A 27,562-nucleotide genomic window follows, 5' to 3' on the forward strand; every position below is an offset into this window, starting at 1 on the left:
ATTTTCATGGAAATTACAAAATCATATTAAACATACTAATTTTTTAATTAAGCATCTATTCTACCTTATCATAATGCAGATTATTTAACAGTGCTTTTCATTGCTATACTGAAATTAGAATAGAGTCACAAGTTTCTTAGTGGAACATAAACTATGAAAGGGTTATGATAAATCTTTTCCAAAAAATCACAATACCATGATGATTATACATAATTTCATGTCTAACAGACAACCTTTGATTTTCTTGAATAATAAATGTTGTTTATAATCATTCTGCCTTTGTTATTTTTAAAATATTTTTTCAAATAGTGATGGACCTTTATTCATTTATTTGTATACAGTGCTGAGAATTGAACCCAGTGCCTCACACATGTTAGGCAAGCACTCTACCACTGAGCCACAACCCCAGCCCAGGTCTTTGTTATTAAAAGCAATTCTTCAAACAATAATAACTATGAGCAAATAAAATGGCTGTCATAAGTCACACTAAATTTGGGAGTTATGAAATAAAGGCTAATACATTTTTTAGGGGGCTCAATCCTCAGTGTATAGCTCAATGTTAACAGTGCCTGCCTAATATGCACAAAGCTCTGGGTTCAATACCCAGAACGGAAGGAAAAAAAGGGGGGAGGGGTTCAAAAATAATACATGAGCCTATTCTAAAAGGACATTAAAACTGACCTTTGGGGCTACGGCGGGAGCTGGGACTTAGTAGTAGTGTGCTTGCCTAGAAGGTGTGAGGCACTGGGTTCAATCCCCAGCACCACATAAAAAATAAATTAATAAAGGTATTGTGTCCATCTATAACTAAAAAAAAACCCCACTTGACCATTAATAGACAATTTTCAAAACATTTAATTAACTGAGTCCCTAAATAATACAGGATTGCACCAACATTATAAATCAGCCCATCATCCTTTCCCTGCATGTCCCACACAGGAAGAAGTCAATCTACTAAAGAACAAAATAATGGAAGCAATGATTACCAAAAATCTGGTCCTAGATGTTAATCTAGGTCCTAAATATTAATGTTTTTAAATTATATAGTTTTAGTGATGTCAACTGTCCTTTCCCTTTTTGAATGTTTGCCTGCTTCAGTCACATTGGCTTTCTTACTTTCTCTTGAATATGTCAAATTCATTTTGCCTAAGGCTGTATGTTTCCTTTACCTCTGCTGTCCAGCTGTTCACTTTATTCAGGTTTGGGATAGTCAAAGGACTATAGGGAAAGGTTCAATCTAAAACATTACCTGTCTCACTGTTTACTGCTCTCAATGACATTTACTATTATTTGTTTACTGTTTAGTGGACTAGGGATAAGCATGGCCGGCAATTCGATCCCAGTACTTGTTTATTGTCTATTTTCCCCAACTAGTGCTCTCGATCTCTCTCTCTCTCTCTCTCTCTCTCTCTCTCTCTCTCTCTCTCTCTCACACACACACACACACACACACACACACACACACACACACTCCATATGAAAGGGTGCCTTATTCATCACTATCATCACTATATCCACAATCCCTCTTTCAGTTGTCTACACAAAGTAGGCAGTCATTAGATGTATGGAGAAGAAAGAAAAGATTACCATTTACTCAAGAGGTATCAGGGGTGGCTGGTTTTAAAACTAGCGAAGTAATGACCTCCAAAAATCCTCTCATTTATAAAAGCAATGAAGCACTACAAATGGTCAAAATGAGGGCTGGGATTATGGCTCAGTAGTAGAGTGCTCACCTAGCAAGTGCGAGGGGCTGGGTTCAATCCTCAGCACCACATAAAAATAAATAAAATAAATATTTCGTGTCCAATGACAACTAAAAAATAGATATTTTTTTAAATGCTCAAAATGAACTTTTTCAGAACTTTGGAAATTAACAAATGGCTTAAAGCAAACTGTGAAACACATGTTTATTCAAGAAAAGTAGTGGAATCTTGAGAACTGGGAGCTTTAGTAAGTTTTAATTTGCCCTATTACCATTCACCTTTCTAGCTGCAGAGGATTTTTGAAAACATCACATCACAGTGAAAGTCACAAGTGACAGCCACTGAAGGGGACAGATGGGGTTAAAGTGCCTTCAAAGATCCATTTCCAGAGAATTATGATCACCTAACTTGTCTGGCAGTTCCCTGGTTCCCTGGAATACCCAACATGCAAGTTAATCTTTACTTGACATGATTTGGAGTTCAGCCAGTGCCAACAGCCTTTCCTTAGGGGCATTTATGGAAAACAGGGACAGATATTAAACATTATGGCTGCCTGAAGCAATGAAAACCAAATGGGCCAAAAACAAGCCAACCAAAATGATTAAGAAAAGATGGAGAATGGGATGTCCATAGGGAGCTTTGAAACACTCCCACAAATTCCCAGAAATCTAGAAGGCCATATATATGCTCGTAAAAAAAAACCTGAGATGGCCCTAGAGCTAATAAAGGCTCTGCACACAAGTCATATTGGAGGGATTAATCTCACTTCTGCAACTCCATTGAGACTTTTATAAGCCTTCACCTGGTTTCCTCCATATTTTGTACTACATGCTTGTTGCTTGACTGATTTTACTTTGTATCATTTCACAGAAATAAATTATTACCATGAATATAATGACTTGAGTCCTGAGAGTCATTCTTGCAAATCATGAAACCTGGAAGTATGGCCCTTGGGACCCTTGACCCACCTAAGCCCTTTGTCATAAACCTACTAAATTAAGACAGCTTCCCATCTTAATAGGACAAGAAGTTCCAGGCTCATCATGAATAATTCCTACCCTAGACCTAGAATTTCTCCAAGAAACCCTGGTTCCTTTCAGTGAGAAATAATATTTAGAGAACATATTCTGTGTGCTAAAGAATGAGCATGTCTTAAAGACAATTTATTTTCATTTAGTGATGAGGGGAAAGGCATTCATGTCAGATCCCTGCTTGCCACATTAAGAAATAAATTTTTCATATACAAAGAATTAAAGTCAAGGAAGGTAGTGCATGGATTTGGTAATGATCTATTCCCCTTCTTTACCTAGTTAACTGACACAGTTCAAAACAAGCTCTTTCGGGAGGCAAAAATATTTGTGTTGATGGATGTTTTCCCCCAATTTATTCATTGTAGTACAATAAACATAACAAAATTCACGATTATGGGCTGGGTATGTAGCTCAGTGGCAGAACATTTGCCTAGCATGAGTGGGGAACTGGGTTCGATGCTTAGTATCATAAAAATAAATAAATAAAATAAAAGCAGTCTGTCCATCTACAATTACAAAAAATAAAAATAAAAAAAATTTACTGTCATAACCAGTCTTAAGTTTACAGTGATACTAAAGCAATCATAATATTGTGCAATCATTACCACATCCATCTCCATAAGTTTCATGCTGTAAAAGTGAAACAACTCCATACCCATTAAACAGTAACTTCCGAATTCCCCTTCCATTCAGTCCTCGGTAATCACCATTCCACTGTTTGTCTCCACAATTTAAACTTCTCTAGGTTCCTTACACAAATGAAATTATATAGTACTTGTATTTTTGTGACCAATTTATGTCACTTAGTATAATGCCCTCAAGGTTCATTTATGTTGAATTCATATTGCAGAATTTCCTTCCTGTTTAAGGCTAAATAGCATTCCATCATATGTACAGTGAATACTACATTTTGCTTATCAATTTATCTGTTGATGAATATTTGAGTTACTTCCAAGTTTTATCTGTTGATGAATATTTGAGTTACTTCCAAGTTTTAAATACTGGATATACAGGTATTTCTTCAATACTCTGTTCTCAATCCTTTTGGGTATTTATGCATAGTAGCCTTTTTAACTATACTACAAAACTATATCTTAAAAAAAAAGGAGTAGACTTAATTGATAGAGGGAGATTAAGTACCAATATAGTTCTTCCTTTCTTCTTATCCTGACCATTATTACCTCTTAAATAGTATTAGGAAAGTTTTAATCTAGTATGTCTAGTTTTAAATAGAATTGAATGTAAACAAAGGAGCTTATCTTTAATTAGAGTTACAATTAAGAAAATAGTTAATCAAGCCAGGCATGGTGGCCCTCGCCTACAATCCCAGCAACTCAGGAGGCTGAGGCAGGAGGATCACAAGTCCAAAGACAACCTCAGCGCTAAGCAACTCAGTAAGACCCTACAAAATAGGGCTGGGCATGTGGCTCAGGGGTTCAAACCCCAGTACTCAGGGCAAAAAAAGGGGGGGGGAAGAAAACAGTTAACTGTTAATCCTTTTAAATCGTTTTATGCTTTTTGTTTTTAATAATCTCCCTCCCTATTCTAAGGTTATAAACATACTCAACGTACAATTTCTCCTTAAAGATTATAAATTAAAATTTTTTTTTAAAGATTATGAATTATACAGGGCACGGTGACACACACCTGTAATCCTAGCAGCTCAAGAAGCTGAGATGGGAGAATAGCAAATCAAAGCCAGCCTCAGCAATGGCAAGGTACTAAGCAACTCAGTGAGACCCTGTCTCTAAATAAAATACAAAATAGGGCTGGGGATGTGGCTCAGTGGTCATATGCCCTTTAGTTCAATCCCCGGTACCAAAAAAAAAAAAAAAGATTATGAATTATTACAGGTCTTATTTTATTAGCTAACATTTTATAACATTTAATATATGTCAGCAGTATTCTAAGTATTTTATATAATTCATCTATTTACAGCAATCCTATATAATAGGTACTATTACTCTCCCCATTTTATAGATGAAGAAATGGGCATTTCACCTAGTAAATGACAAAGTCTCTGTCAAGCTAGTAAGTGGTAAAGCAAAGTCAAGCAAAGTTTCTGTCAAGCTAGACTACAAGAACTTTGAACAACTCACTAACCCACAGAATATCATACTTGTTCATTACACTGAGAACACCATACTTATTTCACCTGGGCAGAAGACACCTTAGTAAAAATTACATGCATGTTACAGGGTAGAAGAATAGCATGAAATTTAGAACACTGCCAACTTAATGAAGTCTTTAGAGGTCCAATAGTTTGGACTATGCCAAAACACTCTCTTCGAAAAGTTGCCAAAGCTCATCCAGCGACCACCACTTGAAAGCACAGTGTTTGATAGGCCTCTTTAAATTCTGGAAATACAATCCATATTTTAGCATGTCCCATTTCCTGAATAATCCATAAGAGCTACAGGACAAAAGACAGCAACAAGTCAAGGTGACAGTTCAAACTACTCTACCCATTTGGGCTTTAAGTTCCAGCAAACTCAGTGGTGTTCAACACGTCTATGGTAAATGATAAAGTAGTTGTATAAAGAAGCTACCAGTAGGTTCTGACAAAAAAATCACAACACAGACCACTAGGCATAGAACTCAACATAAAGCAGTTTCTAAAAGTGGCACTATTGGCATTTTGGTCACTCCTGCAATTGCGAGAAGCTGTTCTATGTATAAAAAGATGTTTAGTGGCATCCTGGCTTCTACACACTAGATGTAATACTGCCCTTGAATTGTGACAAAATGTTTCCAAACATTGGCCCTAGTTAAGAACCACTGCTTTAGAATAGTACTATCTCCTTTCCTGCAGATGATTATGCTTTTAAGAAAGAGCTCCTTGCCTGGCTTTTGGATCCTAATAGAAATTGATCCTGTAATGAACATGTAATGAACCTAACCAAAAAAGTGAGTGCTCCAACCCACCAAGCCATAAGGCAAAATGTGCTAGCAGTGTTTCATCAAGTGAAAGTAATACTGCATGTCAGATATTAGTTTTTTTCCCTCCATCAGGGCACATAAGAGGACTATATTCCTCTATCATTTTTAAGTCAAATGTAATTTTGTGACTTATTTTGCCAAGAGCAGAAATCATTTCTATAGCTAGGTGTGATGGTGCAAACCTATAATCACAGCTCCTTGGTAGGCTGAAGTAGAAGGGTCACAAGTTCAAGGCCAGTCCAGGCAACTAAGAGAGACCCCTTCTCAAAATAAAAAATTAAAAAGGGTTTGAGGGTATAGCCTGGCATGCATGAGGCCTTGGGTTTAATCCAATTAGCACTCCACCCCCCCCCCAAAAAAATCTGTAGAAACATTTAATTGCTAGTGTGCAATTCTCCAGCCTGTTCTTACCTTACCAGTGTTATAACAAGAAGCTGAGACAAATATAGATGCAATGCTGACCCATCATATGAAGAACAGCTGCTCATAACTACAGCAGATTTTACATGAGAATAAACCCTTTGAAAAACATTTTTAAAGTCATTATTAGAAGATTGGTTCTTACCATTATATAATCTGCTAACTCTGACTACAATGGTTATATTATGAAATTAGAGCAGGCCATAAAAGTACCAATAAGCTTAATGGCCCAGATACCATGGCACTTACTTCTACTAAATGTAGACTCTCAATCTGTGGACTTGTAGAGTTCCCTAGATCAAATGGAAGAAGAAAAAACAATTGTGGCTGGTTCCTGGTTTACACATAGTTCTGTATAGTAGCATGACCTCTACATATAATAGAAGTGATGAAGAAAAGAGAGGCAGAGCTCCAAGTAGTGCATCTTATTGTTCAGTATGCTTTAAAAAAAGATCTAATAATCCAACAATAGATCTAACAATCTGGCAACAAGACCTTTCAACCAGTACTGTTCAACAGGTACATGAACAAAGCAGTCCTATCATCAGTAAGAGAAATTATATCCTGCCTCAATTGAGACTTTTCCTTACCAATGTTGACCTACAATTCCACGATATATCAATCTGTCTCACACCTCTATTCATTTTCTGAAGCTACTCTCCTTTCTGGAATGATTTTCAACTATCCTTTAGTCTAACTACCCTGCTCTTCTTCAATGGTTGTTTGCTCTATAAAGCCTTTCCATAAAAGACAATTCTATATCCTTCCCCTCCCCCTCATAAATTCTCATTGTAGTATACACAGACTCCTCAGGAAGGAATCTATGAATAGAATCATAAACTTTTAATAAGAACAAATTACACCATTCTTATCTCTAATATTTATAATTTGATTAGATTATCAGTGTATGCAGAACAACCAAAAAAACAGTACTTTCTTTGATTTGGTCACCAATAGAAATGTCAGATATTTTCATTATCAAACTATAATTGTTGCAGACATGAAAAGATCACTGTTCTTGTCAGGTCTTTTGGTCACAGTGGTGAAAAGCTGACTAAAACTAAGAATTTGCCTTAACTCTCAGAAGAGACTTTGGACTTGTGTTCTTCAGAAATCCTGGAACTACAGAAACTATGAAGACTCTTAAAATTGGACTAAAATGTATCTTGCATTGTGAAATGAGCATAAGCTTTTGGGCATCAGGGGTGGAATGTTATGGTTTAGATAAGAGGTGTCCCCCAAAAGCTCCTGTGTCAGACAATGCAAGAAGGTTTAGAAATTATATAATTGGGTTATGAGAGCCTTAACCCAATTGGTGAAATAATTCCCTGCCAGGGATTACCTGAAAAGTAACTGACAGCAGGTAGGGTGTGGCTGAAGGAGGTAGGTCAGGGATGTGCTTTTGGGTTTATATTTTGTCCCTAACAAGGGGAGTCAGTCTCTCTCTCAGTCAGTCTCTCTCTCTCTCTTTCTCTCTCTCTCCTTCCTGGAGCACTGTCCCCAGGTATGACTTTCCTCTGCCACACCCTTTTGCCATGATGTTCTGCTTGATCTCAGCCCTGAGGAATGAAATCAACATCTATGGACTGAGACTTCTGAAACTGTAAGCCCCAAAATACTCACTTATGCTCCTCACTAGTTCATTTCATATTTCTTTGGTCAGAGAGCCTCTCCCTGAATAAAAAATGTTTCCAATCTCATATGCCCAAATGTTTGGTTAAACATTATTTTGAGTGTTCCTAGGAGGTATTTTTGGATGAGATTAATAATTAAATCTGTAGACTAAGTTTGCCCTCCTTAATGCAGGTGGGCCTAACACAATCAATTAACAGCCTATTCTTTGGACTTTTCTACATCATAAAAATTTTGAACAAGCCTTTCCTGAATTGCCATTTAATATTTTTTGTACTTGTGTTTTTAGTTTTTTTTTAAATTTTATTTTACTTTTTTCTTTGAGGGGAGGGGATTTACTAGAGATTTAACCCAGGGGTGTTTTACCACTGAGCTACATCCCCAGACCTTTTTGTTTTTTATTTTGAGACAGGGCCTCATTGAGTTGCTGAGGCTGGCCTTAAACCTGTGATCCTCCTGTCTCAGCCTCCCAAACCACTGGGATTACAGGTACTCACACCACACCCAGCTATACTTGTGTTTTTAAATTTTTTTATAAGTCTCAGCAAAATTCTTCATAAATTCATATAGCAATTGTGTCAGTTTTGGGGCTGACTTTCTTTTTTTTTGTGATGTTGGAAACTAAACTCAGGGCCTTGCACATCCTAGCCAAGTATTTTACCACTGAGCTACATACCCAGCCCCAGGGCTGTTAAAGAAAATTGTAAATAAGCTGATCTGTAACCTACACTATAGACTTGCATAAAACATTATATAATCTGATACTATAGAATACAAACACAAAGTTGCACTGTCTTTAATAAAAGATCAGTTGGCAATTCAGTAATTCCATTACTGGGATATATCCAAAAGAAAGGAAATCAGTATATTGAAGAGACATTTGCACTCTCTTTATTGCAGCACTATTCACAACAGCCAAGGAAATGGAGTCAACCCAAGTGTTCGTAAACTGATGAATAAAGAAAGAAAATGTGGTATATAAACACAAAGGAATATTATTGAGTTATAAAAAAAGGATGAAATCCTGTCATTTGTGACAACATGGATAAACCTGGAAGACATTATGTTAAGTGAAAGAAGCCAGTCACAGAATGACAACGCATGATTTCACTTGTATGTAGAATCAAAAAAAAAAAAATGATCTCATAGACACAGTGAAAAGAACAGTAGTTACCAGTGGCTGAGGGGAGCAGGAGGGAAGAATGCGAAAAAGTTACTCAATGGGTACTAATTTATGATTATACAGGAAATATAAGTTCTCATGTTTTATTGCACATAAAGCGACTATATATAACAATAATGTGTTTCCAAAAAAAAAAAAGGTTTTGAATGTTCTCACCACAAAACAATGTTGTTTGAGGATTTTACCTTGATTTGCATCTTTCACAATGTACACATGTATTGAAACATCGCATCATACCCCATAAATAGGTACAATTATTATGTATCAATTTAAAAAGTAAAAGTAGAAGGTAGAGGCAACAAAATCCAGTATTGCTCAGATGAGAGGTACATAAACAAAGTATTAAAGATAACATCAGGTTCTAGTTTCAGCCCATTAGAAAAACGATAAAAGGGAAAATAGAATCATTTTAAGTCATAGCATATTTGAGGGCCCTGCAGATCATCTTCATCTGGCAGGTATTTAAATTATAGAACAGGAAAGAAAAAGTCTAGATTAGAGACATAGATAGAGAAAACAGACAGATATTTGAGAATTATCAGCCCTAAGAATCATCAGTTTTAGATACTAAGTGAATAAATAAGATCACAGAGTGACAGGTATACAATGAGAGATTTGATAATGGAACATTTAATTCTAATTTTTTAATTAATTTTTCCTAGTTTTTTTCCACAAACAATAAAACAGTAAATACTGTAAAATATTTCAAATTGTTAAAAATTTTAGATTTTATAAGTACTTTGTGTTTTCTATTTGAATCCTACAGTCTCTTTAGAAAAATAGAATGGTCCACAGTGTATTCTTCCAACTCCACTATTGTTTTCATTTCAAAAGAACTACAAAGGAATACACAGATTAGAAAGCTTTAAAATAAAAGAGTATGTGAAAGTATAAGTTTAATTTCCTATTCAGGATCCAACTCCTTCCCTCACCTGTTTTTATAAAATATGAGGAAAGAAATTTATGTAAATTAATTGACAAATCTCAGTAGCTATATTAGCCTATATCAAACATTATTAGTCAAGTATCACACTATAGATACATACATACCTATATTTATGGAGGCACAATTCTCAATAGCCCAGTTATGAAGTCAGCCTAGGTGCATATCAACAGATGAATGGATAAAGAAAATGTGGCATATATACACAATGGAGTATTATTCAGCCTTAAGGAAACAAAATTATGTCATTTGCAGGAAAATGGATGGCACTACATATCATCATGTTATTTTCAAGCAAAATAAGCCATACTCAAGACAAGTACTGCCTGCTTTCATATGTGAAATCTAGGGGTCGGGGATGATTTGGATGTACAAGGGGGACTATTACTAAGTAGAAGGGGATAGGGGAGGGGAGTGTAAGGGCGGGTAATGGGGAGACAGAAATGATAAAAATGTTATACACATATACAAATATGACACAATGAAACCCAATATTCTATATAATTAATATGCAATAATTTTAAAAAGAGCCAATTATCTGGGGCTGGGGACATAGCTCAGTTGGTAGAGTGCTTGCCTTGCATGTACAAGGCCCTCATTTCAATCCCCAGTACAACCAAAAAAAAAAAAAAAAGATTCAATTATCCATAATAACAAAGGTAATAAATCTGACTAACATTTTTTGAGGTATAGACAAAATGAGTATTCTGTAACCCATGTTTACCACTTAGTAAATTAGTGCCACCTGCCACATTTTATGACCAATATTTTGGCAGTTGTATCTCAAACACAGAAAGCATAACTCTATAATTAACCAAAGTCACACACCTTAAAATAAAATTTCCCCTAAATTTCATTCTTCTTATTTACTTTTTTCTCATACTTATCTATATGGCAGCCAGATCCCGAAACAAAAAGCTCAGAATTCATAAAGAGGAGCTATAAATTTATAAATTAGAACCATACCAAGGTCAACATATTTGCAATTCCAAGTTTTAATACATATTAGTGAATGACTGTTTATGCAAATATTAATGTATATTTGTCATATCATTGCAGTATTAAAAAGACTTTTAATCAAAAAAACTTTCAATCTTTATTTTCCATTTTTAATTCTAGAATTAGATCACTTTGGCAAACTGAAACATTCAGCATAATTTTCATTTCTAGCAATTTCAGACACTGGCTAGAAAAGTTACCCTAGCTATGTTGTTAAATGGTGACAATTTGTTGAGCTAAAAATTTAGTGATAGATAAGTAACTATTGTTACTGGTTCATACCACAAGTGCCAGAGCCTTGAATTACATCAATGGTTTTTAAAGTGGCAGCCATAACTAAACCAAATCATTAAGAGATTTTTTTCCCCAAAATGCATCTACTTCCTTCATACTCCCCCATGACTAAAATTTTGAAGTGTATATAATAACTGTGTGTATGCCTTTTTATAAACTCCTATTTTATTTTGAGAGACCTTTCTATCTATCTGTACCCAATTGGATAATTCTCAAATTAGGCAGTCCTTTTTTTAAACATTGTGTCAAAAGCAAAGCATAAGAAATAGAACTACAAAGTGACAAGAGCTCAGCAGAAGGCTAGGGAGGCTATTTACAACAGGTATACACCACCTTCAGAGATTTCTATGTCAGCTTCCTCCTGAATCCACTACATTACATCTTAGACATTGGTATTCATTATTCTGAGAAAAGCATGTAGTCTACCAGATAAAAATGTAAAAGGAAGCAATTTGGGACCTTAAGAAGCCACAGACAACTGGTGAGGTGGCGCACGCAGGTAATTCTAGCTACTTGGGAGGCTGAGGCAGAGGATCAAAAAGTGGGAACCACTAAGCGAGTCCTGTCTCAAAATAAAAAATAAAAAGGGCTGGGGATATAGCTTAAGAAGAAGAAATAGAAGGCACCACAGCCATCACAGACAATGAAACACAAAAATTCTGCTGTTCGTTCAGGCATTAAAAGAACAATAGAAAACTGCTGATAACTTGTTCAAAGAATTCTGCCCATATTTCATCATTTTAATTTTACATCATGTAGCACTGTTTTCTCTAGTATATAAGTTCAGTGGACTGAAAACCTTAATCATTTTAGAATAAACTAAGTAAGATATCAAAACTGTCTACTAAAAATAGTCAACTAATCTTAAACCCCCATTATATGATACCTTAAGGGCTGGGTTAAAAAAGTCAAAATCCATTTTAAAGCAAACAATTATACTTCTTTGCAGACACTGTTTGAGAGACAGGTCAGTTGGCAATGTTTACCTAGCATGCAAAAAGCCCTGGGCAATCCCCAGCACCACAAACAGTAGCTAGCTCAAATTCCTTATAAATAGCTCCAATCGTACTTTTGAAATATTTCAGAAGAAAGAGAACATTCATGATTTATAAATAATTATCCAATTACACGCTAACTGAATTAATGGTTCTTAAAGTACTTGGTAATTTTCTTCTTGGTGTTGAAGTTATGGCATTAAACATTGGGCAAGTGTTTCTTAAACTGCTTGGTAATCTCCTTCCCAATGTTCAATTTATGGCATTCTAAGATGACACCTACTGGCCATTCAAAATCAGCTATTAGTTCTTCAAGACAGCGAGTAGGCTGGTTACATAACACACACACACACACACACACACACACACACTCTCTCACTCTCTCTCTCTCTCTCTCTCTCTCTCTCTCTCCCCCCCCCCTGAAAAAACCTCTGAATAAAGGCAAATTTGTTCACAGATACTCAAATCACTACAAAATTTCACCTAGAAAGTTGTTTTCTTTGTAACTGAGATAGCATTACTCAAAAACAAAAAAGACTGAAACATCAAGAATCGTTTTTAAAACTTAATTAAACCATTGACAAATAATCTCAGTACTCTCAACACTTCAAAACAAACTCTAAGGATCCACTCCACTTCTCTTTCACAAATATTATTTTGAGCAAAACAAATGAAATTTTGATTTAGGTCTGTATACACTAACATAAATTAACATTAACAGAAAAAAAAAACCCACATCTTAGAAAGTTTTCCTGACATGCAGTACTAAAACATGTTCAGTAAAATGATATAATTGCTAATACTGAATTTGTTCTTATCTTCTAAAGGCAACACTTCAAACAGCTTACATTTTAGCAATATTTAAAGCTTTATTAAAAATTGTTTTCCCGTCTTTTAAAATCACTTTTCACTGAGCTACAAAATCAAGTCTTTATATACATACTGCCTAGAATTTCTATTTTAATCCTACATTTCATTGTGTAAACCTAAAATTATAAAGATTCTTTATTTTTCCAGTATTGAGAATTGAACCAAGAGTTTCACCACAAGACTTTTGAAAAACAGGATAATTTATGATTAATTTTATTTGTAAGTACGTTTTATATACTTCCAAGAGATTCAAAGAGCATATTTTTTAAACCTAAGAAATAACTCATAACTAGTCTCAGACTTACAAAGCAAACTACTTAAAAATTGACACCCTTCCTCCCCATTCAGACTTCCACCCTATTTTCACAATCTCTAACATCCACAATATCTGTGGGGAGGGGCGATTCTACCAATTAATTTTCTAGTCATCTTCCAATTTGTACTTACCTCCTACTATAGACTTTTTGAAGCTCTGCACTTTCCTGAAGATTAAAAAACGTACTTGTTACCATCCTTGACCCTCAAAACAAATTCATGAACTATAAAACATGAATCTGAACAATCATCTCAAACTTGCGCCGTATCTCTCCAGTCCAGATTTGGGATAAGCTCTTCGTGACTACTCTAACCTTCATGCTATCACCCTTCGCCTACAGAGCCTGCCTGGCTAAAAAAAGCACTGAAGCCAATGAAAAGTGTTCTAACTATCAAAAGGTTTGCAAGACCTCCTCTTCCAAGAGGGTCAACCTCGTTGTTACAATAAATAACAAGCCAAGGATTACATAATGCACAGCAATAGAATCTACAGGATCTGACCGCCAGTAAACAGCTTTCTTCTCCGCACCCCTTCACTACCCTCAGCAAATGGCCATAAGAAGAAATCCCTAGGATTTCTCTCAGGTGTCTGCAACGTCGCGTCCTTTTCTCGCCTGGGGCTTCGTGCAAGGAATTCCTTCAGCTCTCACTACCAGTGTCTTACTCCAGCCTCTCTTCTCTCTCTCAGACCACGCCACCACAACCCCCATGCTCTAAGCAGGCCCCCATGCAGCCCCACAGGACGCAGCCCCCGCCCGCCTCAGCTGCCATCTCCTCACGACCCTCCTAAGCGGCTACCTGGTTTACGAGGTTCCGGAACCACCAACAGTCTGGCTACCGCCTTCCCAGACCACCCTCGTCAGCTTCCCCTCTATAGGGTCCGCAGCCGGAGAAGAAGAAAAGCCCTCCTCATTTAGCACTTTCCGTCCCCCAAAGACAGCACCGCCGCCTACCAGTCACCGCTCTGCCTCCAGCTTCCTATCGCCACCGCCTCCCGCAGCAGCCTGCCAACTGCAGCACAACAACCAGCCTTCTCATTGGGTGAGTCCACGCTCCCAACAACAGCTTCACTTATTGGCTGGGGCAATCTTCCGCCCTACCCTCTGTGCAGTGCTTAAGGAGTCCCTCTTCAAACAAGGAAAATATCCCTTTTCCGCCCTTATTTCCTCTGAAATGTCTCTTAGCTCAATTATACTTAGAATGCACGTATGTGTACAAAATATTGACTTCCCATATCCCTCGTATTATCCCTATTTGGTCCAGAAATCATTGAACCAGGACCGGAACGTTAAACTTCTCCTCCGTTTTCCTACTGTAAGGAACTGTACTTGACAACTTCCGTTTCCGGTTGGCTCCGGCTGGACGGTTGACTATTGAGTGTCCTGAGAGGTCAAATTGCTGTAAGGTAAATTAGGGAGTTCGTGGGAGACCTCTATATTAGGATTGAGAGCTAGACTCTATTCTGAGGAAATGCAGACTGGGAGAAACTAAGTAGAGAAGGATGACGAGAGGAGGCAGTTCAAAGGGGAAGGAGGCCAAGGAATAAGCGAAAATTAGAACTGAAGGAGGGACAGGTGGTTGCAGAAGGATGCTGTGAGAATTATATTGGTTGTTAAATCCAGGTACTTTGTCCTGCCCTTGCCCGGTGCAACCCCCTTCTCGGCCCGTGGACATTTGGTTTACATTTGGATTGAATAAAGGCAAAAGGACAGCCCCCAAATCGAAAATATGTAAAATAATTGCAATGTATGCCTCATCAGCTTGTATATTTTTAAGTAAGCTTTTTCTGGTACAAAAGTTTATGGTACAGTGTTATAGTGTGGAGGGGGGAGCAGGATATAAAAAATCTCAGCCATTGCATGTGTTTAGGAACACGGACTGGACAATAACGTGATAAGAATCCTTTTGGTTTTATTTTCTCATTAGTATGATAATTGCGGTTTTTTAAATGGGGAGAATTGGGAATATATACTTGAAAGTCTTTGGTAAACTATAAAATTGCATGTAGAGGGAGTAGCATTACCCTCTTGCTTCCTTCTTAAGAAAATATGCCCTTGTTTTCCCTGTGCGGGAGCCACCCTTTTATTATAGGTTGATCTCCACCAAAATTAAGGTTCACTTAAGACATAAATAGCTTTTTACATTTTTCATAATCACATGTTCTTTTTTGAGCTGCTTTCCTTGCTGTTCTTATTTGAGCAGCTCTGAAAGTGTAATAATCATTCCTTTTTGAGTCTCAGCACAGTTTATAACTCACCTTTTCGAGAAAATTTTGCTTTTTATTTTCACATAATAGGACTATATAAAACAAAAGTAAATTTTGAAGAGTTGTAATCAAGCAAATACTTGTATAACCATCTCTCAGATTAGCACTGCTAATAATTTAGAATATGCATTCTCAACAGAGGTGTTCTGTCCTTGAAGTGAAAATGGAATGAGAAATGAGGAGAACACAACCGTTTATGTCCCTTAAATAGGGCCACAGTTCATAAACAGATACAAAATACATCTCAACTCCTTAGAGGTACTATAATTAAAAATTGGTTGAAAACACTGCCTTGGCAGGGCACAGTGGCTTAGAAGGCTGAGGCAGGAGAATCACAAGTTCAAAGTGAGCCTCAACAATTTATCAAGGCCCAAAGCAACTAAGTGAGATCCTGCCTCAAAATAAAAAATAAAAAGTGCCAGGGCAGTGGCTCAATGGTTAAATGTCCCTGGGTTCAATGCCCACCACCAAAAAACAAAGAAAAAAAGAAAAGAAAGAAACTAAAACACTTCCTTAGACACTTTTTGTATTAGCCTTTGTGATTATCTCTCCTCCACCAAGAGGTGAGCACTATCCTGACTCTTGGCAAGAAATCACTTGTTTTACTTTAATTCTGTCTAAGATGCATTCCTAAAAAGTGAATTAGGCTTTTCAACTTATACAAATGGGATCAATATGTATGTGTCTTTTTCTGATTCATCCCCTTGTTCATTATTATATTTGTGAAGTTTGCTCATACTTTTGCATGTAGCTCTTTGTTGTATAATATTCCATAATCCTTTCTATTGTCACTAGATTGGAATTACTTATAGTTTAGAGCTAGCAAAAAACAGTTATGTGACTGTAAAGATTCTTATCTAACAGGAACTGGGGTGTGGCTCAGTGGAAGAACTTCTTAGCATGCATGAGGTTCAATACCCAGCACCAAAAAAAAAGTCCCCAAATTTTTATAAAACATTGCTTGAAGAAATACAATGCAATCCACACATGTAATTTTTAAAACCTTATTAAAAGTAAAAAGAAACAAAATTAACTTTAATAGTATATTTTATCTAACTCAATTATTAGAAATATTATTTCCAAATGTAACCAATATTAAGTTATTGAAATATTTTATATTTTCACACTTTTCTAAATTTGTGTACTTTTATGTTTACAAAAATCTCAGTTCATATGCCAAATTTCATAAATTTAAACACTTGTTCAGTTTCTCAGTTGCACTAGCCATATTTCAAATGTTAGTGGCTACCAAATAGGACAGTGCAGATCTAGAGTATATATACCTAGGAGTGGAATTGCTGGCCTAAAGGTATTCAAATGTTCAGCTTTTCTAAAGGTATTCAAATGTTTCAGAATGATTGTTCTTGGTCATATTCATACCCAGAAGGCACATTGCAGTCTGTTTTCCCCAATTCTCATAATCTTACAAGGTTGGTTTTATGTCCATTGAATGTAGAAACTGAAATTCTGAAAGATTAAGTGATTTGCCTGGTGCTTTTATAGCTATCAATGGTGCAAAGTAAGAGAATTCCAGACTCTTCCTTCAAATGATCAGGATATTGTTGTTTGAGTTATGACTCTTCTGCCTTTTTGTTGTGTTTCTTTCTTTTTTAAAATTTTTTTTGTAGTTGTAGATGGACAGAATGCCTTTATTTTATTTGTTTATTTTTATATGGTGCTGAGGATCGAATCCAGTGCCTCATACATGCTAGGTAAGTGCTCTACCACTGAGCCACAGCCACAGCCCTTGTTTATTTCTTTGTTGTAGTAATGGGGATTGAACCCAGGGGTATTCTGTTACTGAGCTACATTCCTAGCCCTTTTAAAATTTTGGTAAATTGCTGAAGCTGGCCTTGAACTGGTAGTCCTCCTGACTTAGCCTCCCAAGAAGAAATACAATGCAATGTGTGGATTGCATTGTATTTCTTGAATAGCACTACTGTAGGCATGTGCCACAGTGCCCAGCAGTTGTGCCTATTCTGAAATAAAAATATTTTTTTTAAAAAAATGAAAGATTTTCTAGAAACACTGTTCAACTTTTTATTCTTTATATTTAGGAAATTCCTATAAAATCTTTCTGAAATACTGGAATTAGGTATAAGAGAAAGCACATTGAATTCATTAAAAGAAATTTATATAGGAGAAATAAGAATGTATGTACTTCTTTGGTTTTTTTTTTTTTTGAAGATTTTGCTTTTAAATTACTTAATATTTTAAGGCAGTAATATAATAGATTTGAAATAGCCTTCATACTATGGGAATGTTTCAACTTTTATTTTCCAAACCAAACTCTTTCATCAAAATTTTAACATGCCAGACACAATAGAGCACACCTCTAATCCCAGCAATTTGGGAGGCTGAAACATGAGGATTGGGAGTTCAAAGCCAATCTCAGCAACTTAGCAAGATGCAGTCTCAAAATAGAAAAGAATTGGGGATGTAGCTCAGTGGTAGAGCAACCTGGTATTTATCCCAGGTTGAATTCAATACCCATACCAAAATTTAACCCTGTTTTGTACTGTTTCCAAATACATGGATACTCAGTATTCTAAAATTGACAGTTGCTAAAATAAGGGCTTGTCTTGAAATCTATACAAACATTTTTGAAGTGAAACAATATTTCAAAAAATATTTCTTAAAACATGTTATGAAGGGCTGGGGATGTGGCTCAAGCGGTAACGCGCTCGCCTGGCATGCCTGCGACCCGGGTTCGATCCTCAGCACCACATACCAACAAAGATGTTGTGTCCGCCGAGAACTAAAAAATAAATATTAAAAAAAAAAATTCTCTCTCTCTCTCTCTCTCTCTCTCTCTCTCTCTCTCTCTGCTCTCTCACTCTCTTTAAAAAAAAAAAAAAAAAAACATGTTATGAAGAAGCCAGGACATTACCATCCCAAATAAATGTTTCTAAGTGTCTTTCTTTTGTAATAATGTATTGAATCTTTCTTTTTTTTTTGGTGCTGGAGATTGAACCCAGGGCCTTGTGCATGCAAGGCAAGCACTCAACCAACTGAGCTATATCCCCAGCCCAATGTATTGAATCTTAAAAGTCATTCTGAAACCCAAAACCATAATTTTTCTTTCCTTCATATTATTGAATCCACCAAATAATTAATAAGATTAAGTGTTTCAAAGTCATGTTTTTTGTTTGTTTGTTTGTTTGTTTTTTTAAAGAGAGAGAGAGAGAATTTTAATATTTATTTTTTAGTTATTGGCGGACACAGCATCTTTGTTTGTATGTATGTGGTGCTGAGGATCGAACCCCGGGCCGCACGCATGCCAGGCGAGTGTGCTACCGCTTGAGCCACATCCCCAGCCCCATCATGTTGTTTTAACTTGTTTGATGGGTATTGATTTTTTTCTCTTTAAATATATAAATAACCAACATGATATTTTGTGATATTTAACATGTTTATAAATATTAAGTGTTTGTTAATTTGTCAAAATTATTATGTTCAGTTTTTTCTCATCTTGGAATTATTGTCTAATGGAATGAGAATTTCACATAATGTGTCTTTAATGTACACTACCTAACAATTACTTCTGTCTTCTAAAATACAGTTTAAAAAAATCCTGTCTTATTATTGAGCCTGTACATAGTTATAAGTACAGCCAATGGTAATAATTATTTGGTTTCATTTTATTTCTGGAGTGACTATAGAATTGCTACTGCTAGCCTTATACAAATTATAATATAGCGTTATTTATTCATACCCTTTAATTTGAATTCATAGCAATTGAAAAGGGGAACTGAGATTAAGTTTATTTTTATATTAGCTGTAAAAATAACACTAGTAGAGCTGGAGATATGGGTCACTGTCAAGAGTTCTTGCCTAGCATGCAGCAAGCCAGGGATTTAGTCCACAGCAAATAACACACACATACTCATGCCCACACACAAAAATTAATCATGACACTAGTAAAAGTGAAATATTCATATAAACACTAAAGGCATTTTATTTATAGAAGCAAACATGGACTAAAAACGATCTTAAGGGGTTGGGGTTGTAGCTCAGTGGTAGAACTCTTGCCTAGTATTTGCAAGGCCCTGGATTCAATCCCCTAGTACCACAAAAAAAAAAAAAAGACAAAAGAAAAATGGGTCCTAAGGTCTCTGTTATTCAGTTCAATTAGTAAACTTCAGCCTATGAACCCCATTCAGCCCATTACCTCATTTTTGTAAGACCCATGAGCAAAGAATAGTTTTTTGAGATCACTTTGATACTAAGGAATGCTAACTTTGAGCACTAACTAAGCAAGATGGTGAACTCCAAAATGGAAATTTCTTTTTTATCATTAGTAGACCTATACAAAAAAAATTTAATTATACTCAGTTACTATTTATTATATCTTGGATTTTATCAATAAGTTTTGGAAATTTGTTTTCTTGTCATATATAGACATACATAATCTGCTCAATTTTACCTCTTTTGTCCAAAAGCGTAAAATATTTATTATCTGACTTTTTACAGAAAAAGTTCATGTGATCATACGTATTCAAAATCATTAAGACAACATTCTAAAAGAATCATCTAAATAAAGGTAACAAAACAGTATTATGCTTTCATCATGCATGTTTATGCATTAGGACTCAAAAGAGGGAAACAGTATTACTTAGAAAGTAGGAACAGTACTGCAAGGGTTAAAGCCCAGTTGTACCTTTTACTGTTTTTTGTTACCTTCAGGATATTACTTAGCTTCTGAGAACCATACTGCAAGGGTTAAAGCCCAGTTGTACCTTTTACTATTTTTGTTATCTTCAGAATATTACTTAGCTTCTGAGAGTAATTTCTTAAGGACATAACTTAACCTTTTGGAGTCTCATTCAGTTGTAAAATGGGGATATTTTTAAGTTAAATTCAGAGAGTTATTTTAGAAGTGATGAAGTTAATATATGTGAAACACAGTGCACCTGGCACACAGGACTCAGTAAATGTTTGCTATTTTTCTAATGAAGAAAGTAATCAAATAATAAATGGTTTTCTCTGGTACAATTACTGATTATTTTTCTGTTTCATATTCGTATTTCCTGTGAACACATACTAGTTAGTGTAATAAAATAATTTTCTAAAATTTCTTAACCCAGAATTTTCAAGCATTTATCTTAAAAACATTTAAGTGTACTTCTCTGTTACTTATTTTCTGTAGACATGACTCCTGGACATGGACATGGACATGAACATGGTCATGGAAAACTAGAACTTCCAGATTATAGGCATTGGAAGATAGAAGGGACACCATTACAAACTGTCCAGGAGAAGCTGGCTGCAAAAGGGCTCAGGGATCCATGGGGCCGGTAAGATGAATTAAGTAATTTAATTAGAACTTCTCTTTAAAAGTTAGTGTCTAGGGCTGGAGTTGTAGCTTAGTAGTAGAGTGCTTGCCTCACATGTGGAAGGCACTGGGTTTGATCCTCAGAACTACATAAAAATAAAATAAAAAGGTATTTTGTCTATCTACAACTAAAAATATATATACTTTTTTTTTTTTTTTTTTTTTAATTTAGTGTCTAGCCAGGCGTGGTGGTGCATGCCTGTAATCCCAGTGGCTCGGGAGGCTTAGGCAGGAGGATCACTTGGTCAAAGCCAGTCTCAGCAAAAATGAGGCTCTAAACAACTCAGTGAGACCCTGTCTCTAAATAAAATACAAAATAGGACTGGGGATGTGGTTCAGTGGTAGAGTGCCCTGAATTTAATTCCCAGAATACCCCCCACCCCAAAAAAGTTAGTGTTTTGTTTTCATTTTCAGTATATGACTTTTTACATTAAAATTTTAAAATTTTTTTGTGCCTACCTCTCACTCCCAATCCTCCTCATCAAACTCAAGGTGTCATGCGTGCTATGTAAACACTCAAGCGCTAAACTACATCCCCTTCCCATCTTACTTTTTTTGAGACAAGATCTGCCCAGGCTGGCCTGAAACTTATGATCCTCCTGCCTTCACTACCTGAGTTGCTGGGATTACAGGCATGCACCACCTTGCCTAGCTTAAAACCAGTTTTATTGAAATATCATTCCTCTAAAGTTCACCTATTTTAAAATTCACTCATCATATAATTCCATTAGTTTTGACAAAAATGCTGTTATGTAACCACCACCAAAATCGTGCTATAGAATATTTCTGTTAATTTAGAAAATTTCCTTTTGCTCTTATGCTCTTTTGCAGTCAGTGTTACCCTACCTGTGACTTGGTGACCCTTGTTGTGCTTTTGTCTGGATAGTTTTGATCTTTTTCAAATTTTGTAGAATTAATATCACATAGTATATAGTCTTTTGTCCTGGACTCTTTCACTTAACATAATGCATTTTGACATTTACACATGTTGTGGATTGTATCTAATCTTTTTTATTGCCTTTTTATTTTATATCCATTCTGTGGAAATACCTCATTTTGGTACCATTATCAGTTGATGGTCATTTGGCTTATTCTGAACTTTTGGCTGTTATGAGTAAAGTTGCTATAATCATTCAAGTGTGAGCATTTATGAGCACATATTTTGATTTCTCTTGGATAAATACCTAACTAGGATTTCTGGATAATAAGCTATGTCCACAGTTATTTTTATAAAAGACTGCCAAACCATTTTCCAAAGTGACTGAATTATTTCTCATTCCCACCACCAGTGTATGAGAATTTCAGTTGCTTAATATCTCTGTCAATATTGTTGTTATTAGTCTTTTAATTTTGGTGATTCTAGTGAAAATGGTACTAATACCTTCTTGTGGTTTTAATTTTCATTTCTATAAAAAGTGATGATCACACAGATCTTTTTCCTGTGCTTATTTGCCATTCACATATTTTCTGTGGTTAAATGTCTACTCAGAGTATGACTTGTCTTTTCATTTTCTTAAGTTTTAAATTTCAAAGAATTTTAAATTTTGATGAATTCCCAATTTAGCTTTCTTTTTTTCTTTTATGGGTTGTACTTTTGGCATCCTAAGATTTTTTCCTAATCATCTTCTAGGAGCTTTTATAGTTTTCTATTAATTAATTAATTAATTTCTTAAATTTAAGTATATGATCCATTTTTAGTTAATATTTGTATCATTTGAGATAAGAAGGAAAGTTGATATTTTTATATATGGGCATTCAGTTCTTCCAGCACCATTTATTAAAGACCATATTTCCCAGGTTGAATTACATTGACAAAGTTTTCAAAAATCAATTTACCGTATTTATGTGGCCTATTTCTGGACTCTAGTGTTATCCTGATCAATATGTCTGCACTTATGCCCATACTACACTGTCGTCAAATCAGGTATTATAAGATCTACATTTTTTAAATTGGTTTAGTTATTTCAGGTATTTTGCATTAACTGTGAATTTTAGAATGAGATTATCAGTTTCTACAAGACAATCCCTAGCCCTTTTTCTATTTTATTTTGAGACAGGGTCTCTCTAAGTTGCTTAGGGCCTCTCTAAATTGCTGAGGCTGGCTTTGAACATAAAGTCCTCATTCCTCAGCCACCTAAGCTGCTAGGATCACAGACATGTGCCACCATGCCTGCTCTTCTTGGATTTTAATTGGAATCACATTGAATCTCTTTGACATAGATTCACAATATGAATCTATTTCATATTTATATTAAATCAAATTCAAATCAAATTGAAGATAATATCTTTATAATATTGAATCTTCCAGTCCATGAGCAATTTGGATCTTCCTTAATTTTCTTAGCCGTATTTTGTTGCTTCATACACAGGTCTTGCATGTTTTGTTAAGGTTACCCTGAATTATTATTATTATTATTATTATTATTATTATTATTATTATTATTATTATTATTGCACCAGGGATTGAACCCAGGGGCGCTTAACCATTGAGCCACATCTCCAGGCCTTTTTTTATATTTTGAGACAGGATCTTGCAAGTTTGTTAAGGCTTGCTTTGAACTTACGATCCTCTTGCTTCAGCCTTCCAAGCCTCTGGAATTACAGGCACCCAGCACCACATTTTGATGCTATTTTACATGATATATTTTTTTAAGTCTCAATTTCCAATTGTTTGTTATTAGAAAATAAAAACATAATTAATTTTTATATACTGACTTTGTATTTCATTACCTTGCTAAAGTCACTTTTTAGTTGTGATTTTTTTTACAGATTCCTTAGAATTTTATTCAGAGATAATCATTTTATGTGTGAAGACAGTATTCTTAACTTTTTATTTTTTTTAATTGCATTAGCTAACTATACTAGTATGATATTAATTAAAGTGATATAAGCAGACATCTTTGCCTTTTTCCTGAGAGAAAGCAGTCTGTCACCACTAAGTTTGCTGGGTTTTAGGATTTTCAGAGATGCCATTTACCAAAATGAAGAATTTCTCATCTATCCCAAAGTTTCTCAGATTTTTATTTTTATTCCTTTCTTTTTCTTTTATTTAAAAACCGTGTTCTTACTGTACTTCCCAGGGTGGCCCCAAACTTGTGGGCTCAGGCCAACCTCTTGCCTCAGCCTCCTTATTAGCTGGAACTACAGGTACAAGCCACCATGCCAAGCTTTTATTATTTGGTTTTGGGTTTGTTTTTTTTTTTGTTTTTGTTTTTGTTTTTTTTAGTTGTAGTTGGAAAAAATGATACCTGTATTTCACTTATTTATTTTTATGTGGTGCTGAGATTGAAACCCAGGGTCTCGCATGTGCAAGGTGAGCACTCTACTGCTGAGCCACAACCCTAGCCCTTTGGTTTTTTTTTAATTCTTGAATTTCATCAAATACTTTTTACTGTATCTATTGAAATGCTCGTGTAATTATTTAATTCCATTTATATGATGAATCACTTTGATTTTCATATATCAAAACTGTTTTGCTGGGACTCACCTGTAATCCCAATAGCTTGGGAGGCTGAGGCAGGAGGATTGCAAGTACAAAACCAGACTCAGCAATTTAGCAAGGCCCTGAGCAACTTAGCAAGACCCTGTCTCAAAATGAAAAATAAAACAGGCTAAGGATGTTGCTCAGTGGTTAACTGTCCCTGGGTTCAATCCCTGGAGTCAAAAAAAAAAAAAAATTGTGTGTGTTTGTGTGTGTGTGTATTATATATAGTATGTATTCATATATATATGTGTGTATATATTTATTATATATATCTTAAAACCAATCTTTCATATGTGGGGTGAACTCTATTTCATCATGATGTATCTTTTTGTGTCTTGTTGGATTCAATTTTCTAAAATTTTGTTAAGAATATTTGCATCTGTGTTCATGAGGTATATTATTCTGTCATTTTCTGCTAACGTCTTTGGTTTGGATATTTAAATTTGATTTGATTAGTTTCCATATTTTCTATTAAGTCAGTATTTTAGTTATCCTTACTGTTACTGTGACCAAAAGACCTAACAAGAATTTAAAGGAGGAAAAGTTTATTTTGGCTCACAGTGGCAGAAGTTCAGGTCATGGTCAGCTGACACCATAACTCTGGGCCTCTGGTAAGGCAGAACATCTTGGTGGAGGGGCATAGCAGAGGAAAGCAGCTCAAGATATGGCAACCAGGAAGCTGAAAGATAGTTCCATTCACCAGATACAAAACATAAATCCCAAAGTCATTGCCCCAGTGACCTGCTTCTTCCAGCCACACCCTACCTGCCTACAGTTACCATCCAGTTAATCCATATTAGATGATTAATCTAGTGATTAAGTTACACCTCTCTAATCATTTCTTCTCTGAATATTCTTGCATTGTCTCACACATTCACTTTTGGGGAATACCTCATATCTAAACCATACCAGTCAGAGTTTTAGAGATAAATGGTTTTTGCTCTTCACAACGTGGTATTTTTCACTGACATAATATCTGTGGAAGGAGGTGTTTTTTTTCCCCTACAGTTCTCTGACTTCAGTTCACTTCTTTATTCAGTATACTCAGAAAAATGATTTACCTGAGCAGGAAATCAGTCTTCTGAAGTTCAAGCTTCTGTGACAGGGAAAAGCTGTGCTCCTTCTGAATTAATGTCTAATTGTCTTAAGTTGATCTTTCTATGATGTTGGAATGAGTAGTATGTGTATAGCCACCCAGCTAGTCTGTGATGGATAACCAAAGTGAGTCATGCATTTGAAGCATGAATAGTATGACTATAAAATAAATCATCAAGTGGCTTTTTAAAATATATTTTATAAGTAAAACTTGGTCATATATTCTTAACTATCCTATGCCACAAAAAGATTACTATTGTGATCCACATAGATTTTCTCAAATAATGTCACATTTAAGTATATTAGAAAAATTAAAATTAAATTTATTTTACTTAGTATTTATGAATTGTGTGTGATTATATTTTTTTTCATCTTTTTTCTTCTAGGAATGAAGCTTGGAGATACATGGGTGGCTTTGCACACAATGTTTCCTTTGTTGGTGTATTATTAAAAGGATTTAAATGGGGATTTGCTGCTTTTGTGGTAGCCGTAGGGGCCGAATATTATCTGGAGTCCCAGAAAAAAGATAACAATCATCACTGAAGATAGTATCTGGAAATATCTTAGTAACTCCTTTATTCTCTTATAAAAATAAGATTTCTTCACTATATCATACTTGTCCATGTGTTTGCCCCTTAAAGAATATTAGTAAGGATTAATAAAGTAAGAAAAACATATACCAGTCTGTTTTGTAATTCTTTAAAAAATAAAATGAAAATGTCTAGGGGCATATCAGAATTCATTTGGAATACATGGGACACTAGGTACCAATAGCAATGCATTCTGCATATAGCAGGCAGCCAGCAAATATTTGGCTGAACAAATGGATATGTTCCAACAGTTTTTGAAATGGTGCTATATCATGCTCTGCAAGTTGTTTGGAGAGACCTAGATTATACTATAAAATACTTGCTGCCCACTTCTGGTTGACATAACCATGCATGATGTTCACTTTCTTTATTATGGTATTTTCTAGTCTAGTCTTAGTCTTTATTGTTCACTTGTGAAAAGGTTAGCTATTTTAATCTAACAATAGACATTCTTCCTCACATAATTGACCTTTTTCATTTTAACTAGTTCAATCTCTAATTAAAGTTAAGATTTAAAACTCAGCTTATTAAGGAAGGGTAATATTTTTTGCTTGGATAATGAAGTTAATTGGGGCTGGAGTTATGGCTCAGTAGTACAGCACTTGCCTAGCATGTGTGAGGCTCTAGGTTTGATTCTCAGCACCACATATAAATAAATAAAATAAAGGTCTATTGACAAGTAAACTATATTTTTTTAAAAAATGAAATTAATTAAAATTCCAGGGTGATTCCCCACCCCCTACTTTGCCAATTTCTTGTTTATAAATATAGTCTTGAGCAATTCTAAATAAATGAGACAGAGGAAGAATCCCTAATAAGTTATTAGTGGTAAGTGGAATGTAGTAAAAATGGAATCATTAAAAAGTTTCAGTGCAAAGATAAAAGAGTTTAAAGAGTAGCAAAGCAGTGGGACCAACAGAAATAGCAAGGTGGGTCAGGTGCAGTGGCATACACCTGTAATCACAGTGAGTTGGGAGATTGAGACAGGAGGATTATGAATTCAAGATCTCAACAATTTAGTGAGACTTGGCCTCAAAATAAAAAAGAACTTGGAGATGTAGCTTAAGTATCCCTGGGTTCAATCCCCAATACATAAGGCAAAAATAAAAAACTAAAAGAAGAAATAGACAAAATCATAGTTGTAGATTTCAATATTCCTTTCTCAGTAATCAATAGAACAGTAGACAAAAAAAAAATCAGGCTACATTGCCAAGATCATTGTAATGTCATGTGTAGCTAATAAAAATAAATAAATAAAAATGTTTTTTAAAAAATCAGGCTACAGACAACGTAAACACTATCAAGTCACTTAATGTAATATTTATATAATACAACTTCACAAAAGCAGAGCACATTATTTTCAAGTGCACATGAAACATTTACTCCAACAGTAGACCACAAAACAAGGCTTGATAAATTTAAGATGATTAAAATAACAAGCACATTCTCAGATCACAAGGAAATTTA

General features: G+C 35.2%; 2 protein-coding genes across 24 annotated transcripts in view; one reads left to right on the top strand and one right to left on the bottom strand.

Moving 5' to 3' along the window:
* The window catches only part of Hycc2 (hyccin PI4KA lipid kinase complex subunit 2), a 76,450-nt gene extending 62,067 nt beyond the window's left edge, over positions 1 to 14,383 (bottom strand). For 8 of the 22 annotated variants that reach the window (XM_013364594.4, XM_078017827.1, XM_078017826.1 and 5 more), the window contains exon 1: positions 14,124 to 14,331. The gene's annotated coding sequence lies outside the window, so the exon portion shown is untranslated. Of the gene's footprint in view, positions 1 to 9,959; positions 9,984 to 13,457; positions 13,493 to 14,123 lie in introns of those variants that run through there. The other 14 variants (XM_040294681.2, XM_021735650.3, XM_078017829.1 and 11 more) reach the window with 9 other exon arrangements.
* A 192-nt stretch (positions 14,384 to 14,575) lies between these two features.
* On the top strand, positions 14,576 to 26,182 carry Ndufb3 (NADH:ubiquinone oxidoreductase subunit B3). Of its 2 annotated transcripts, XM_013364584.4 has the most exons (4): positions 14,583 to 14,730; positions 20,065 to 20,134; positions 20,741 to 20,888; positions 25,892 to 26,182. In XM_013364584.4, the coding sequence occupies exons 3-4, from the start codon at positions 20,743 to 20,745 to the stop codon at positions 26,046 to 26,048; spliced, it is 303 nt and encodes a 100-aa protein (XP_013220038.2). In that variant the 5' UTR covers positions 14,583 to 14,730; positions 20,065 to 20,134; positions 20,741 to 20,742; the 3' UTR covers positions 26,049 to 26,182. The 2 variants fall into 2 exon arrangements, with proteins under 2 accessions (XP_005338955.2, XP_013220038.2); XM_005338898.4 differs by lacking the exon at positions 20,065 to 20,134 and having other exon boundaries at positions 14,576 to 14,730.
* Positions 26,183 to 27,562: the final 1,380 nt, after the last annotated feature.

This window comes from Ictidomys tridecemlineatus, chromosome 7 (genome assembly GCF_052094955.1).
Source record: "Ictidomys tridecemlineatus isolate mIctTri1 chromosome 7, mIctTri1.hap1, whole genome shotgun sequence".
Lineage (NCBI taxonomy): Eukaryota > Metazoa > Chordata > Mammalia > Rodentia > Sciuridae > Ictidomys > Ictidomys tridecemlineatus.